Genomic DNA, 18,420 nt, shown 5'->3' with positions numbered 1-18,420 from the left:
GATCTCCCACCATGTTCCAGATGGTTGTTTCTAGCATGTTAGTCCACATATAGACTTTCAAAGTTGGCATTCTACAATTTCTATTAAATAAAAACTCAAGAACTGTGCATTTCTGGAAAAGTATCTCTGGACTGAAAAGTAATAAAGATAAGCTGAACAAAGATTTTATATGGGATAATAATAATAATAATAATAGCAACTAGCATTTATTGAGAACTTACTATGTGCCAGGCTCTATGCTAAAGTATATACATGTATTATATTACTTAATACTAATACAGTAATATCAGGTATTAGGTAAGTACAATTATATTCATTTTGTAGATGGAAGAACTAAGGCACAAAGAGGTTAAGTAACTCACCCGAGTCACAAAGCTAGGAAGTAGTGGAGCCACTGTCAATAGTTGGCATCTCAGTTTTAGACATCCTTACCAGCTTCAAAATCCTGTTGGTTCCAATCTCAAACCAGTTTTGTCAGAAGCAGACACCCAGAGGTGTTTTTAGACCATTTTTAGACTAGAAGTTCACTCACCTGGGCAAGCCTACCTGTCAAGTTTACACTGTCAAGCTTCTCTAATCTAATCAGCAGGAGCCCCTTGCTCTTCCCTGAACTAGATGTGCATGATGTTATCACAGTGAGAATTAGATTTAATGAAGGCAAAAGAGTCTGTGTGGTTCAGCTCCATGTCAAAATTTAGGGCAATGGCAACCAGAAAGAACATGTCTCCAAAGGACTTAAGGAATCCCACAGGGACTCTGTATCTGGTCTGAGCCTATGGGTTCTGGAGACCGGGCATTTTGTTAACAGGCACTCATTCTACAATGAAATTGGGTAAATCCAGTCATGCTTCACAGTACATACCTACAGTAAAGCAACATGCCCCACCCAAACACTTTATATAGTGTAAGAACTATACTCTTAAAGGCCTAGATATTAGCAGGCAACACTTAATGAGTCCAGAAAAGACAGATAAAAAGATATGTAAGACTGAATTTAGTCTGTGCTTCTGCACAGAGTAACAATGCTATCATTACTGCCAAAAGAGCACAGAAAACAATTCCCACCTATCTGCAGCTGATGTAAGCGGGCCGCTCAGCACCTTCTCTGCACAGAAACTTAGATGTACGGCAGATGAGGAGCTGTGAAAAGACCTGAGCAGTGTGTCAGAATTTCAGGGAATAACAAGACTGAACTCAAAGTGGACAGGACTATGATAGTGGTGACCATCGTAATATTTCTCAGAACCTCTGTATCTCTGTTGTTCTTTGCATGACCCTCATCCTTACAACCTTTTTTTAAGGACAGACAGTGACTTACATATACTCTCCCAAGTTACAAGTCATGAAAAAAACAATTTTAAAACATTTTGTATAAACTACCTATAGGGCAATTTTGAAATGAAATAAATTAAAGTTGCTTTTTAATATATGACCTTTGATTTTCCTTTTTTCCAAACTCATGTAGATCTATTACTCTTAGTAGGAAAAAAGCCTCCTTTCCTCTGATCTAAAAGATTTTGTGATTTCAGACAGAAGGAATTAACTGGTCACTATGTAGTGATCACAACTTTTTCAATGTAAAGGGAATTCAGAATTATTCAATAACACATAATGAATGTAACCTTTCCTTTTTGGGAATATCATCCAGGGAGAACTCAAGAGTTATGAAGCCAATTCCTATGGATTGTCTACCAAAAAAAACAAAAACAAAACCCAAAGCACGCACTGGATCCACATTTTTGAGACTAATAAAAATCATGTCATAAATTCTTTTTAGGGGCACCTGGGTGGGGTGGCTCAGTGGTTGCAAGTCTGCCTTTGGCTTAGGTTGTGATCCCAGGGTCCTGGAATCAAGTCTTATATCAGGGTCCCTGCAGGGAGGCTGCTTCTCCCTCTGCCTGTCTCTGCCTCTTTCTCTCTGTGTCTCTCATGAATAAATAAAAATAAAAAAACATATTTGTAAAATTTTAAAATATAAATCATCTCACTTTTTATAGAGTGAGAATGATGTGATTTAACATGCTTCATTAAAAAATCATTTAATATTTTATAACATGACTCAAAAATCAGATTCTAAGCTTGGACTTTTTAATCTGATTTAGCATTTGCTACTGTTGAAAAGAGGACTTATGAGAAGTAAACAGAAAATGCACTGGGACGCCTGGGTGGCTCGGCAGCTGACTGTCTACCTTTGGTTCAGGGCTTGATCTGGCAATCTGTGATTGAGTCCCACATCTGGCTCTCTGTGGGGAACCTGCTTCTCCCTCTGCCTCTGTGTGTGTGTGTGTGTGTGTGTGTGTGTCTCTCTGTGTGTCTCATGAATAAATAAATCTTTAATAAAATAAAGTAAATGCATTTTTGACTGGGCTTACTAAATACTAAATTGTTTTTCATTTTCAACTGCCAATTATATAAACTTTTTTTTAAAGACTTTATTATTTATTCATGAGAGACATAGAGAGAGAGAGAGAGGCAGAGACACAGGCAGAAGGAAGAGTAGGCTCCATGCAGGAAAGCCCGACGTGGGACCCGATCCCGGGTCTCCAGGATCATACCCTGGCCTGAAGGCAGCACTAAACTGCTGAGCCACTCGGGCTGCCCCAATTATATAAACTTTTAATGAGATTTGCCTAGAATATTTTCATATCTCTGGCTCTCAGTTATTGTAGTATGCTAATAACAGGTGTTACAGTTTTATATTTTAACAAGCTCAAAACCTACTGAAACTGTAGAAGACTTATGAGTGATTAGTTCAGAGAATTCTACTTCCAGGGTTTTAAAAATATACAGATCTGAGATTTTAGGTGACAAATTTATATTGTTTGCAGTTAAAAAAAAACAAGTATGAAAACATTTCCAAACTTCTTTCAAAATGCTCTCTCCACAGCACAATTTCCTTTCAAAAAGCAGTTACTCTCTTGCATTGTTAAAATGTCACTTTCTCCCAGGAGAGTTGAAAGGGACTTTTTTTTCAAAAATATCCTTTAGGGGGGCAGCCTGGGTGGCTCAGTGGTTTAGCGCCACCTTCAGCCCAGGCCATGATCCTCGAGACCCGAGATCAAGTCCCACATAGGGCTCCCTGCATGGAGCCTGCTTCTCCCTCTGCCTCTCTCTCATAAATAAATAAAATATTTAAAAAGTATATCCTTTAGGGTAATATATCCCTTACAAATCCTTGCTTACCATCATTAAAAAGATGAGAAACTTTGGAACACTTGTCTCATGTAAACCACAAACAAGTAACTCATCCTTATATGATACAACTCTTAAATACTCTGCTGCATAACACTGCATCCGTATTTTGCACAAAAGGTTCCTTTGGAACTTAGTTTTACTATTTGCACAGCTTAGCCTCCTGCACTGCCTTCTGGTTTCTACTCACTGTGCTCCCTGACCACCCTATGTAAAAAAAAAGAACACCCTTCCCTCCACATTCTCTATCCCTTTCCCCTGCTTTAATCATCTTCCCAGCACTTATCCTCACCTGACATATTTTATTTTTTCATTGTCTCTCTTCGCTCAAATGTGATCTTCATGAGAATAGTGAAGTATTATTTGTTCACTGCTGTTTTTCATAGCACCTAGAACAGTGACTGGCACATAGCAGGTGATCAATAAAAATCCGTTGAATATTAGAATGTAATAATTTAAGGTAACATAACCCATAAATCTTGATACGTTTAAACTGCACTATATTAAAAATGCATTCAAAGTTAACAAATTAAAAGTGAAGATGCCACTGTTAACTGCTATACATTTGTGTAACTCCCACTATTTTTGTGAAGATTATCATATAATCTGTGAGACTTGATATACAGAGGATAAAGTTCGGGCACTAATGTCAAGCCGTATATGAAATATTAATACAGCATAATTTCTAATATTATTAGGTTAAAAAATATACACACGGGTCCTAATATCTTATTCTCACACCAAGAGAAATGTGTCTTATATCTTTTTAAAATGATGTTCTAGAGTACTCATATTTTCTCGAAGTTTGAGGGACCATTTCTCTCCTTGTTTGAACAATCTCTTCTGACGTAAACTACTTCCTAGTTACTTACTACTATACTAATCGCTGTTAACCAGCTGAAATGACCTTCAAAGTTTAATATATGCTTCATGGTTTAGGCCCTTTAAAGAAAAAGTAAATAAATTAAAAAAAAGTAAAAAAAAAACTGTGTCTCTATAGAATTCAGGCTTTCAATTATAAACATAGCTCACCTTGACGGAAAAATGCTCTTGAAAATAAGAATAAATATTTCTATGAAGTTATTAGCCATACAACCCTCAGGCCCAAATTATTATTGTCACAAAGTAAAGAGTAAAATTAAAATATAATCAACAATTAAATATCACATATTATGACCAATTATAATCTTCACAAGTTTTGGTAATTTTGGTGTGTTCTTTATAGAAAGACCTCTTACTCTAAGTGAAAAAGAGAAAGTAAGGATTAATGTAAGGTCTGGAATCTTAAGTCTCCCGACTAGCAGATCAGATTCTTTCCACTGATTCTTTCCATTATTACCAAGATGACAATATGAGTGGGAAGTAAGTAATGGCATAGTATAGAAAACAGTAAGGTAGCACTCAGTGAAACAAAAACTGAGGCACAGGATAGGAGACTACTGTTCATTCAGTGTGATTCCACAGAAATGTCAAATTCTTCAGTTTTCACCGGGACAACACTGTCTCCATCTTGGTAACAAATTCCATTCAAAGTATCCTTCAGTATGGAAATTCATACACGATGATGTTTTTACATGAAAATATTCTTTTCTTTTTCTTCCATATAAATGTCCAAGCAAACCAAAAGCATAAGGACAAAATGAAGTAGAGGTGGGTAACAGTGGCTCAAGGACTCAATAGTATAATATGGCTGACTAAATCGAGTATATCCTTTGAGGACATTAACAGAATGCTTCCAGGACAAAGGAAGCACTTCTCCCCTCTACAAAAATCAATCAGTCTGGCTACCATATCCAAGGAAAATACAACAGCTCTTATCCACAGGAAGACAGCAAGGATAGTAAAGAGCAATCAAAGCTATCCTGTATAATAAATGGCTAAAGAAAAATAGACATTTGCTTAGCCTGAACATTTTTTTTTAAAAGTAGGAATGGTGCAGGAGATGAGGGAGAAGAAGTGGTCCAAAAGAAAAACAATTAAATATGCTTACTTAGTTTCTGAAGATGGAACTGGGACCACTAGGTCGAAGTTTTAGAAAGGTATATTCTGGTTCACCACAGGAAGAACAGTTTAGCAATTACCCTCTTTATAAATCGGTTACCTCAGGAGACAGGGCTTCCTTTCGCTAAAGCATTCAAGTAATGCTGGACTATCATTTGGGGGAGAGGAGAAAGCCACACAGGGAAAGTAAGCAAGGCAGGTAATGAGTTTGGCCTAGACCTAGAAGATCTCTAAGATCTTTACGCAAACCTTAAATTGCATGTTTATAGAAGGATAATGACATAAAGAATAATATCTCACCTTCCTTTCTAAAAATAGTTCCTTCCAAATCTAGGACCTAGGACTCACCTGAGTTCCGGAGAAAAGTCTTTTTAAGTCCTTACAGGAAGACTGTGAAGCAAAAAATATGAAATGGGAGGCTGGGGTTATGGCCTACTTGAATGAACGTTCAAGTCTTTTTTTTTTTCTTTCAATAAGCTCACTGCAAAGATGTGTACTGCTCTAGGTTCCCTATAGTTCAGTAGAGTAGTCACCTTCAGAGCTCTACATGCTTTTACTCCCTCTGGATTCACACCAAAGGAACAATCTCTCCAAAGAATGAGATAACATGCGCAGTGTAATCCCTGAATATATCATTATTTCAAAGTTATGTACTCTAACTTATACCCCCAGACATAGGTGGTTTTATACAATGCTTTCTATGATCTCCAAATTTAAGTAATATCTTAGGTAAGGTTATTAATTTTGACAAAGGTTTATTTTTTTCCAATTGCATGTTTAGAAAAATAATTACAAAGTTATTATTTTTATATCTCAATTTTCCTGAACTAAGGTATATTAGCCTTAGTCTTTCTCAAACGTTTCCACTTTATCCCATGGACTTAATGATTTTCCCCAATCAACTCTTTTTCTTCTGTAGCTTAAGAAAAAGTCTTTTTCTTATATCTGTTCTTGTGTACATATGTACCTATACATAAGGTGACTATACAGACGCAGCATACTCCTTTACTGTAAAACAAAATAAACTATGAACTATGTATGTTCCTATTTCCATAACTAATGAAAGGAGAGAGATATGGCTATAAACGACAGTTATGAAAGTAGATGCAGAACTTTTTATACACATACCTGAACTGTCTGGACTTGTGGAGACTGAATAACTGATGGCTGGGCCGCCTGAATAACGCCATGGACTTGAACTGTCTGCCCATTGGGCAGCTGTACTAAAGTTACGGTGGGAGCAGATGATGTTGCATGAGCTGCTGGCATAGATACCTATGGTGTTGAACATGGAAAAAAATTACCATCACAGATACCTCCTTAAGAGTAGTCATGTTCAATATGAAGCAACGTTTTTAGCAGGAAAAAGATGACTTTTCTGCTAGACAAGTATTTCATTGGTGTGAAAGAAACTAATGATTAAATTTAATATTCTCAAAAAAAGAAGAAAAAAAAAAGACTATAAATGCCTCTCCCTTTCAAATCCTTTTATGTGACAAAAACTATTTTAATGTAATATCAAAATGTATAACACAGACTTCCTCTGATTACTAAATACACTTTAATTGTATGGTGCTTTACATTTTCCTACCTGCTTTCATATCCGGTTTCTCATTTTGCTCTTCGAAGAAATCAAGACTGTATTATAATAAGGATTATCTCCATTTTAGAGACAGAATATCAAGTGCTCAAGAGATTAAATAACTTACCCAAGGTCAAGAGATATGCTAGCTTGAAGAAATATAAATGTCTTCAGGATATTATTATGTGTTAAGTTACTCATATTCTAAAATATAAATGTTCTCCAACTTAGGCAAAACTTAACTGTTTAGAACAAATACACGTCTTGAAATATACAGCATAGTTTTCTCTTTTAAACTGATTACAAGTATGCTTTTATTAGTGAGAAAGTGTTAATATGTATTATAAACTGACAATTTCTACCCGCCCCCCAATCAAACTTATATAATAGTTGTATTTTAAGGATTTGTTTTCTCCTGGAAGGAATAAAAGAGCAGACTTCAGGGAATATAAGAAATATTACTTTCTCCTGAGGCACAAAGAAGGCAATTTTAGTGAGTCTATATCCAGGTCCAAATGGCTGTTATGTCATATGTCTATCCGATGGTATTTATTGTTCCTGCTTGAACACACTCAGGGGTTCAACATTTTTTGCTCATTCGGTAAACAGTGATTGGGGACCCACATGCTAGGAGCAATGTCAGAACTGAAACTATAAACATGAAGGAAATTATTGGGGTATATGTGTGAAGGAAGGGGGAAAAAGAACACAAATAAATATAATCCAGTGAAGTAATGAGACTTGCCAGGAGAAAAATGAACACACTGAGGAAAGCTACCCAACCTCACCTAAGAGGAAGGGAGGGCAAAATAAGAATTTGAAACAAAGAATACAAATTAGGCTGTATTTTGACTCCTAAGGGAGAGCCACAAAATTTCAGGGAAGGAGGGATGAGTAACAGTTAGTACTACTGGACCACATAAGGGTATTACTATATGAATTATGAACTGGGGCAAGATAATACTGTAACAAGTAGGCAGGATTGAATGAGCTAGTCATGAAAAACAGTATCTATGTCACATTAAAGAAGTTGCACTTTATCCTGAGGAGACTGAGAAAGGCACTGAAGGGCTTTTTAACTCTGGAATATCATGGTGAGATTTGCATTTCAAATAGATCACTTCAGTGGCAGTATGAAAAACATTTATTTAAGAGAAAGAAAAATGTGGAGAAGAGGAGACTTAGGAGAAAACTTATACAGTAGTTAAGGTGAAATGAGGAAGCCAGAAATAAAGCATTAGTTGTGATGGGGGGAAAATGAGAGAAGTGATTTAATGAAAATTCAGGAGGCAGACTAGAAAGGATATTATGAATGACTGCTTGAAGGAGGTCAGAGAGGAATCCAGGATGACCTATATATTTCAGTTTGTGAGAATTGGTAAACTATGCCATCAACCAACACCAAGAACACAAGAAGTAAGGAGAAGCTTTTGCGTGGCTGGGGTGAAGGTGAATGGTGGAACTGATCTGATACCTGAATTTGTTCAGCAGGTAGTTAAACTTCTGACTGTGAAGCTTGGGGGCGGAGGGTTGGGGGGAAGATCTTTATTGAAAGCTGATGTTAAAACTATAAGCATCCATCTTTGGGTAGTTACGAAGTCCCTCCTTATTAATCATTTTCTCTCTGGCCACTATAAATCTTGCTTAGTTTTATCTGGTTCTCAAAATGTAGTTCATGGACTACCTCCATTACCTGTTGATAAAGTCGGACTCTCCTGGCAAACCTAAGGACACCTTCCCCTACACTGAGTCTGAGAATCACAACATTAAGTTACTCAGAGTATCTACTCTTACTTCCATACAAAAGTTCTTCTGATAGTTCAAGCATTTATTATATCCTCTTCTCTATTTTATAGAACAAATGTGAGAAGCTAACTCAGTTAATCCCTTTTCTACCCTGATCATTCTACATAACAGCTCCTAACACTGTAATTTTATAAATGGTACAGATATACAAGGTAAGATAAAAATTCCTTATGTTCCTACCACTAATCACTGTTAATATTTTTGCTGTAGATGTAGGTGTTTTGAAAGGTGCATATATGCACTCAATTTTTATACACTATCATGGAATCTAATTTATCTTTTGAATCCATTATAAATCTCTCTCCATACCATTAACAATTTTCTTCAGTGGTTTTAATGGCTGCATATTAAAAATTACATACTTTTGTTTAATAAATTCCATTTTTTGGATATTTAGGTTTTCATATTTGCCTATTAGAAAAAGTTGGAATGATCATCCTTTTACCTCTTTAGTTAAATCCATAAAAATTTACAGTTTCTTATTCAAAACCATTATTTTTTTTCCTTCCCACTTAAAAAAAAAAAAATTCTGTAGGGGCATCTTGTGGCTCAGTCAGTTAAGCATATGACCCTTGAACTCAGCTCAGGTCTTGATCTCCAGGTTGGGAGTTCAAGCCCCACACTTAAAACAAACAAAACAAAACAAAACAAAACAAAACAAAACAAAAAAAACTTCTGTAAATTCCAAAAGCAAAATGAGGCATTTTGCATTATTGTTTTAGATTGGTTATCTTCCTTTACTAGTTGGGCTGAATTTTTTTCTGTTCATTGTTCAAATCACTACAATCTTAAGATTTGACAATTTTATTATATTTTTCTAGTATTAAATACTGACAACCAAAAAATACCAGCTATCAAAATTATGATAGGAATTATGACGAAAATGTATAATGTGTATGGTAAGGACTTGGATGAGCAAGTGAAAAAATTCTGTAATTAGGAACAAAAAGAACAAAAACTATATAAATGGGAATAGAAAACTAGCTTTTCTAAAACTCAAACAACATGTCATTGTTCTTGGACTGCCTAATAAAGATGACAGACTAATAAACATGTGTATATTATTTTGCTCCTTTCTGAATTTTCAATTAAATTTCATAAAATTGATTTTGTTTTTACAGGTCCAATCACATGAGCAAAGAGTGGGAAAAGAGATGAGAGTAATAGTTTTGGATGCTGGGAAGACGGATGAATGGTAATGGACTTTGAAGATCTCAAAAGGCCAACTCATGATGTAGAGGCAAGGAAAGCCTGATTTGCACCATAAAATCCTTAAGAGGCTCAGTATCTAAGACACCTTGGAAGGTGGAGTAAAGAGAGAGGCTGAGAAAATAAGGCTAGTTGAAGGTTCTTTGAGAAGCAACTGGATCCCCTCCCCACACTTCTTGTAGAAGAATAATTAATCTACCCCATGCTGACAGAAAAACGGAGATTTAATTTCTGGATAGTGGTCTCCTGACTGCCTATACCAGACACTGCTGACAGTGGAGTTACTAACCTCCAGTCTTCTCTCTCTTAGCTCCCAGGCCTTTCCCCTAAGCAAGGGATTAGGAAGGCCTTCCCTCAGGAACCTAACCAATGACAAGGGGCTAAATTAAATAGACTTAAAAGATACTGACACTGGGAAAGCCATAATCACCCTACAGTGAAGCTCGTAATTCATAGCTGTTAGGCCCCAAACACATCCAGAGCTTCCAATACAGTTTTTTGGTTTCCTGCTTTAAACTTGAACAGACAAGCACAAATTCTAAAACATTCGAGGAAAGTTTCTAATATAAAAGATGGAGACCAATACAAATTGAAGGGCAAAAAGCTATACAGAGGAAAATCTATGTGCGGAGAAGAAAACTTAAAACCTAATTAATATTCTCAGAGATGACAGAAAATACTGCCTTTGTAAAACATAACAGGATGCTATTAAAACACAAAAGGACCATTCAGAGAACAAAAGGAACTTTTTGGAACAGGAAGCTGAAGAAATCTCCCAGAAAGTAGAGCAAAAAGATGGAAAGCAGTAAAGATGAGAAAATTAGAGAAATAATCCCATAGGTGTATCATTTAGATCACAAGGATCCTAGAGAAAAAGAGAGAGGAAAAAACACCTTCAACCAAATAATTTAAAGAAATTGCCCAGAATCAAAGACATGAGTTTGTACCATAAAAGGGCCCACTAACTATATATATAGCACAATGGATAAAAACTATCCGAACCAAGACCCTAATAATGAAATAGTGAAGCACTGTGAACAGAGAGAAATAAGATACCAGAGAAATAAAATAAAGCTGGGAGGGGCAGAGGGAGAGGGAGGAAGAATCTGAAGCCGACTCCACCAAGTGTGGAGCCCGATGTGGGGCTTCATCCCAGGATCAGGAGATCATGACCTGAGCTAAAACCAAGAGTGGGATGCTTAACCAACTAAGCCACCCAAGTGCCCAAGAAAAAATATTTTTACCAAGAATTTTTTTTACCCAAACTTGCTTAAGAAACCACTGGAAAACGTTTTACTGTATCAAGAACACAAAGTCAATAACAGAAAGACAGTAAAGGGAAAGGAATTTCCAGGAATGCATTATATAGCACACTTAGAGGACAACCAGAGCAGACAGGATAGTGCCACCCAAGAGATAGGTATGAGGGCTGTCAGCACCAAGATTCCTTCTGGAACTGTACCCTTCTTTTTACCAGAGGGTCAAATGCTTGTGTGAGCCCAGACTCTGGCTGTCGTGTTTGCCTTGACCATGTACTGATGAAGTCCTGGCTCTTTCCCCTTTTCCTGCACCTGCCTTATCCAAGTATTTATTTCATTCCCAGATATATTCTGCTTTGTCTCTCCCCTGAGGGTTGGAGGTCAGCCCTAGTACTCTTAGTAGAAAACATAGAGCAGCCCACTCCTTCTGACTATATCCCTGCTGGAGATCCAGTATTTGGGCCATACTTTAGTTCAGTGTAGTAACCATCTGTGTTTAGCCACAGATTCTCCAAGACCCATTCTTGCTCAGGGACTCTCTGAGGAGAGCGTTTAAATTCTTCAGGAAGGCGAAGCTCAACATTCCAGAACCTCTGCTGGAATTATTTTCTCCCAGGAGCCTTTATCAGAAAAAGGCAATATGATACTCTGATCTAGCAGGTTTATGTCTGTTACTTGGTTTTTATATTAACTACATTTCTCACTCATATATACACAATTAGTGGTTAATAAAATATTTGAGGAAAAATACATCAGAACAAAAAATAAAAATGAGAGAATATAACTCTAGAGATAGAAATGTTTAAGACAGACAAACAGAAGGAATCATGAATTATATTTAAAAGATATAGGAAACAAAAACCCATTATCATTCTTGAAATTTACTTGTGTGTCAATCTATTTGCTTATCCTACTTTTTGGTTTAAGCACATAGAAAAGTTAGCCTGTCAGGTTATCTAAATTCCCATGCCTCAAAAAATCTGTGTGATTAAATAAAAAAAAAAAAAAAAAAAAAAAAAAAAGCAGTTACCTTATCAGGTATTCTTCCCTTGTTTAAGAGAAACAATCTCTTTCCATTAGTTAAAATGTCATTATTCTGAATCAGGTCACTACAATTAGGTAATTAGTGTTTTAACAATACATTTTTCTGTTCTGTTACTGAATCATTTCTAAAATTATGCTAATATACTAAGTAAACAGGAATTTTGATATTCTAAGAATGTCTGTGCTCATTCTATGCATATCTCTGCAATGAAAACTAAATCCTTTTGTCTAAAACATATTCCTCTTGGAAGAGACGTAACTTGGAATCTCTCCATGTATTTTATACCTGGGCTAATGTGGCAATCTGTGGCTGGGCTTGAACTGTCATTTGCTGGTTTTCAGCTTCTGTTACAGCTGCATCTCCACTCTGCTGGTTCTCTGCTCCAGATTCCATGGTCATTTAGTTACCTACAATAATATGGAAGAGTGTTACAAGCACTACAGTGCTTTGTGCTTTTGTGACTTTAAACACAAATTTCAGGTTATAAATAGGTATATGTGCTCATTAGGTTAGCAAATGTACTTCGAAATCTAGTTAAAAGAAAAAAACTTGTCTTTTCCCTTGTTATTCCAACTAGAAGGAAGAAGGGATTCCTTTCTTCCACAAATCTCCCCTATTAACAAGGGGAGGAGGGTGCCAGTAAAATTCTAATTTCTTCAAACTGTACTCCTCAGGTATGGAGAGAAGGTAGAGTAGAAGAGAGCTGATGCCAGGGTCTATGAAATATTGCCTTCATGGTACTTCCTATTAGGGTATTCCCTCCTTTTACAGGGAAGAAGTAGAAAATTATAAGCTACTTCCACAGGAAATTACTGGGGGTAGGACAAAATCAGCCCAAGTTGCGGGGTATCAAGATAGAAAGGTGGGATAAACAGCCACAGGGCCCAATTAGAGGCCCCAAACACTGCAAATCTTGGTGTTCTGACTCCTCACCCCATGTACAGTGTACAACACTACACATGCACACAAACATGAAATAAAATTTTGAGTAAGTTAATCAAGGCTGTTCTTTTTCACTTTGGGGCCCTACTTTGCTAGTCTATTTGTTGGGTAATCTAGCACTAAATGGCAGCATAAGTTAGTGGAGAACAATTCCTAGCAGCAGCAGCTACATGCAGATGAGATATTTCTTTCTGATAACAGAAATAAACTTCTGGTGATAATTATGTCTAAAAGATTCACAATAAAAGGGATTACTTTTTACTTGTGTACTACTGTTATCATTTAGTGCTTGGTATATTACCTGTCAAAAATGAATTTATTAAGAGTGATGATTGCCTATAGTGATTCCATAAATAACACAATAGCCCCAGTTCTTTGCCAGAATTTATTAGATTTATTTTATAACTCTGAAGTTGATAACCAAAATTGTGACTGATCCTTATGTGATTACTACATGTCATCAGAACGTATCACATACTAATACATTTTGCCATGATTCACAGGGTTCTATAAAGTTTTACAAGTGACAAGTAAAAATGAAGTAAAAATATCTCTGTGGAAAGGAGTATAAATAATTTCGTAATACAGAATCCATAAAAGAGATGACGAAAAGATCAACAGACTTGACTACGTAATTATTTAAAACATTCATATGACAAAAGACACTAAGACAAGTACACAATGAGAAAACATCTGCCAGACATAATCGACAGAATTACATCTAGAATACAGAGAAACTACTAGTCAATTAAGAAACTCCATTGACTAGTTCACAAAGATATATGTTCAAGGATATTCACTGTAGTATTTTTTATTATAGCAGAAACCTGGAAACTATCATTCGAAGACCATTTGAGAAGTTACAGCAATGAAAAAGAGACAAGTCTAGCTGTAATGTAATGACATATAAAGTTTTCCAAGACAAACTGAGTAGAAGGGCAAGTCACAGAACATATCGTAAAAGAGATTTCTGCTTATGTTAAAAAAAAAAAAAAAGGCAAATTGTTGTAAAACGTGTCCCATGTATATGCATCAAAAAAAAGTGTGAGAAGTTATATACTGAATCGTAAGTGGTGGCTCTGAGGAGAGGAAGATGTGGTGGAACAGGATGGAACTGGATAGGGTAAGGACTCTCACTTTTCACATATTTTAGTATTTTATTTTCTTCCCATCAGGACCATTTCAGGATTACTTGCACAATTTAATAAAAGATTTTAATACCAGAAGTCATGAATAACATTTTGAAAACTATGAACCAAAAACTATGTTTCAATCAGGATTCTGAAATACCTGTTGAAAAACAATTTTAAATCCTAGGTATTTTTTTTTTTTTTTTTTTTTATGATAGTCAAAGAGAGAGAGAGAGGCAGAGACACAGGCAGAGGGAGAAGCAGGCTCCATGCACCGGGAGCCCAACGTGGGATTCGATCCCGGGTCTCCAGGATCGCGCCCTGGGCCAAAGGCAGGCGCCAAACCGCTGCGCTACCCAGGGATCCCAATCCTAGGTATTTTTATATGAAATTACTAGTTTTGTTTAAATTTTGCCTACACCGTTTACTCCACATTTCCAAAAAGTAAAAATACTATTCTTAAAAATTATCAAATCACTGTATTATTACCTGTGATAACTGAGTTACATACTAACAATCAGTGCTCTTTTAAACTAAAAAATTTAAGACATCAAAAATAACAAAGCAACAACAACAAAATAGTTTATAGTTTATGTATCCTAATGTCCATATTTTTTGTCTGCAAGAAAATGGCATATGAAAATAGAAAACTTCATCTCAGTAATAAGTAAGTGAGTCCATCAGAGGACAAAAGTGAACAGAGTCAAACTAAATAAGGGCAGAAATCATGAACTTTTCTTCATCCTCTCCCTAAGCCATCATTTTAATGAGAACAAAAACAAATACAAAGTGATCATAATACATCCTTTGTAGACAGAGTAGACACCACCATTTTTAGAAGATTTTATTCCTGGCCACCTTTTGTTTTTAGAACTTGTGCTGTCATTTATATATTTCACTTCCTCATTTGATTAAAGGCAATCTCCAGCACAGATAGCATTTCTTCTGTTTCTGTTTATTATACAGTATCAGAACTACTTATTTTTTCTGACGTTTAAGGTATAGGGCATCATAATTTTTTGTTGCAGAAAAAAAATGACACTATGATAATAAACAAAACTACTAGTTAACATAAATAATTGTAGCTACAAGGACACATTAAAAACAGGACTGTGATTTGCATTAACTAGATAAAATGCTTTAAAAAAATCACCAACAAAGTGTGATCCTCTCATGTAAACTATCAGGGTTTTTAAATTAATTAATTAATTAATTAATTTTATGTCAGGGTTTTGTGATCATTTCTCATTCAAGCATTATCATTTCTCTCATTAATCTTTTTCATATAAGGGAACAGCCTTCTTAATTTTTATGACTCTTAGCTCAAGTAGGTGATCAACATCCAAAGCAACAGCACAAATACGGTCTTTTATCAGAGAATTCTCAAAGTGCTTTGTTCTCAAAGTGCAAGTGAGAATTATTTAAGGAATAACAATTTGCTTCAGATGAGGAACTCTCTGAACTAAAATAGCCACTATTCTTTTGGCTCTTACAGTAAAGGTTTTTTTCTTTTTTGTTTTTGGGTACCGTAAAGGTATTAAAATAGTCTCTCAACTAGACTAAACTAACATTTAAAGTGGGTGTATTCTTTTTGGACTTTGAAAACTTTTGCCCTTTTTCTGTTTATATCTTCAGGTGGTGAGAGAAGAAATACTACAGTATCATATCTACAATCTTCAATTTTTCTATCAACCCAGGGGTAGTCTAGCCAAACTGCAATATCCAGACACAGGATCAATTACGATAGCTAATACGTGGGTTTCCAAAGTTGTTTGAAGAAAGAAGATTCTTAATTCACTACACAAAGGAATGCTTTTCAGGGATACAAAAAATAAAAAAAGACCGAATACTACTATAAAATAAGTAAAAGATCAGGTACATATAAACTTGGAATGTTCTACAAATACTGGACCTGGATTGGATTGGATCTTACTTAGAAATCACTGAAAATCTAGTAGTATTAGCTGACTGGTGTTTCTTGATCCGACTGGTGATATTGATTCCGGTAATTCAGAACTACAAAATTTGGGGGATACTGATATTTAAGATTGGGGATTTTCATGATTTATCACTAAAAACATAATCCTTTGGAAAAAAAAAAATCCTTCGGAAACAGTAAGTTCATAACAAATTTCTAAACAGTATCATGCCTAAAAGAAACAAAAATGGGCGGCCCCAGAGGCGCGCTGCCTTCAGCCCAGGGCGTGATCCTAGAGACCGAGTCCCGCATCAGGTTCCCCGTTTCTCCCTATGACTGTGTATCTGCCTCTCTCTCTCTCTCTCTGTCATGAATAAATAAATAAAATCTTTAAAAAAAATGCTCAAACCATTTCACAAAGATATGTATCATTTTGCTATAATGCTTTTAAGAGTTGTGCCTTTAATATGAAAATTAAAAAGTGAAGTGATTCTTAGTATTATTCTTGAGAGAATAAACAATGCTGCTGTGAATAGGGGGGAAAGTGAGCTTAACACCTGGTGGAAAGCTGGATCTGTCACCAAGTGGTCATTGGAAAAATTGAAAAATTAAACTTTTTGTGTTTCAGTTTCCTCAACTGTAAAAACTAAGATTGAAAGAGCTCTTCCAATTTTAAATGCTCTGATCTAGGAAATGACACCACCAGCTGTATGTATACACACATAATGCACATAATTATGCAGGCACTTAACAGTATATATAATAAATGAAGTATTTCATTTTATTCTACAGTAATATATATACATACAGTAAAAGCAGAAAGATTCACTAAGAATAGGTCACCCAGTCTTCTGATCTTGGATTAATACAGAGTCAGTACCACTTACTGATTTATAAAATCATGAGAATGCAATACAATTTGAGACAATTAACAGTACTTTAAGAAAATGCTACAACACCAGACTACCAGTCAATAAAGATTCTCTTACATGGTGGACAGCATCTCTTTTACTCGTTATGTTGCTCTGGTCACAACTGTTGTTATTAAGTAGTTTTATAGCCTCTTTTCTTAAATTTAAAGAGGACAAAGAAGTTTTTCCTTTTCATCTTAGAAAGCTTCAAGGAACTTAACTAAGGCTGTATCACTTTTGTACCCTTTACGTAGAAAAGACAGTAGACATTTAAAACTTTAAAATGTAGTTTAGATAAACCTCTCAGTAAAGTGTCAAATGAGTGGTTCCATGACATTTAAAAGAAAAGAAAATGTTCTGCAATAGTCAAGAGAGTGGGGGAATTCCAAAGAAGCACTGAGGATGGACACAGCATCATAAATTTAGGGAAGAAGAATAACTTTTCTGATAAGAAAAATGGTATGAGCAAAGGCTTACATTAGTATGCCTGCCTTTAGAGAAATGAGTGAATTTCTGGCTGGTGTCAGATTCTGTACAGAAGCAAGGAGAAAAGACAAATGATAACAGAAGAGTCACTCTAATCAGTAACTACTTCCTAGGACAAAATGAAAATTGAGAATGATGTCTCTTTAAAGTTATTGAGTTTAGAATTTTTATATTACAGTGAATTTTACTTCTGTGCTATAAAGCCATATATCCTGAAAGAATTCACCATTTTTAACTACATAAAACCATCAGTATCTTCAATTTTAACAACTCACATTATATACATTATACTTGTAATAGGGTATCATATCTGAGGACATATCTCAGGCACCATCAAATTACTGGGGAAAAAGAAATAGACAAAATAATTTGTTTTTAAAAAAACTTTGCCTTTGTGGAACTTACATTCTAGTGTATGGGAACGGGGAAAGAAAGTATGTAAAATGTATAATAAATCAGATGGTGAGAAGTATCCTGTAAAAAATAAAGCTCAGGGGTGCCTAGGTGGCACAGTCAGTTCAGTGTCTGATTGGATTTTGGCCCAGGTCATGATCTCAGGGTTGGGAAGATGGAGCCCTGTATCTAGCACCGCTCAAAATGTGGAGCCTGCTTAAGAGTCTATTCTTCCTCCCCGCCCCCCTTCACTTTCTAAAATAAATAAATAAAGCAAGCAGAGAAGGATGCTGGAAGGTTTTCAATATTTTTAAAGCTAACAAGTGAAACTCTCATTGATAAAAGAGCATTTAAATTCACTACTCAATACCTATACAGAACTAACCAAATCAGGAACAATTTCTGGAAGTACTATTTCCATATCTGGCTCTACCAAGTTGACCTAAGCTCATCAAACAAGAATGCAAGTCCGTATCATCACTTTTTGCTAAAAATTATTAAGCAAAAGGAACGAATGGTACAGATCTTCACTCTGTTCTTTTTCCT

General features: G+C 35.7%; 2 protein-coding genes across 6 annotated transcripts in view; one reads left to right on the top strand and one right to left on the bottom strand.

Annotated features, from left to right (window-relative positions):
• The window catches only part of METTL21A (methyltransferase 21A, HSPA lysine), a 71,312-nt gene extending 54,272 nt beyond the window's left edge, over positions 1-17,040 (top strand). The window contains exons 4-5 of one of the 2 annotated variants that reach the window (XR_005984995.1): positions 9,703-9,776; positions 15,802-17,040. Coding sequence is in view for 1 of the 2 variants with exons in the window: in XM_041737035.1 (XP_041592969.1) it covers positions 9,703-9,716 (14 nt within the window). In the remaining variant the exon portion in view is untranslated. Of the gene's footprint in view, positions 1-9,702; positions 10,935-15,801 lie in introns of those variants that run through there. The other variant, XM_041737035.1, reaches the window with a different exon arrangement.
• Positions 1-18,420, bottom strand: part of CREB1 (cAMP responsive element binding protein 1) — a 63,214-nt gene that overhangs the window by 32,728 nt on the left and 12,066 nt on the right. For 2 of the 4 annotated variants that reach the window (XR_005984994.1, XM_041737021.1), the window contains exons 2-4: positions 12,380-12,501; positions 6,322-6,468; positions 5,542-5,583 (exon numbers count right to left, since the gene is read on the bottom strand). Coding sequence is in view for 3 of the 4 variants with exons in the window: in XM_041737021.1 (XP_041592955.1) it covers positions 5,542-5,583; positions 6,322-6,468; positions 12,380-12,493 (303 nt within the window). In the remaining variant the exon portion in view is untranslated. The remainder of the gene's footprint in view (positions 1-5,541; positions 5,584-6,321; positions 6,469-12,379; positions 12,502-18,420) is intronic. The other 2 variants (XM_041737024.1, XM_041737023.1) reach the window with 2 other exon arrangements.

The sequence above is a fragment of the Vulpes lagopus genome, chromosome 22 (genome assembly GCF_018345385.1).
Source record: "Vulpes lagopus strain Blue_001 chromosome 22, ASM1834538v1, whole genome shotgun sequence".
Lineage (NCBI taxonomy): Eukaryota > Metazoa > Chordata > Mammalia > Carnivora > Canidae > Vulpes > Vulpes lagopus.
Note: the sequence above shows the minus strand (reverse complement) of the source record. Positions and strands in the feature narration are given on the sequence as shown.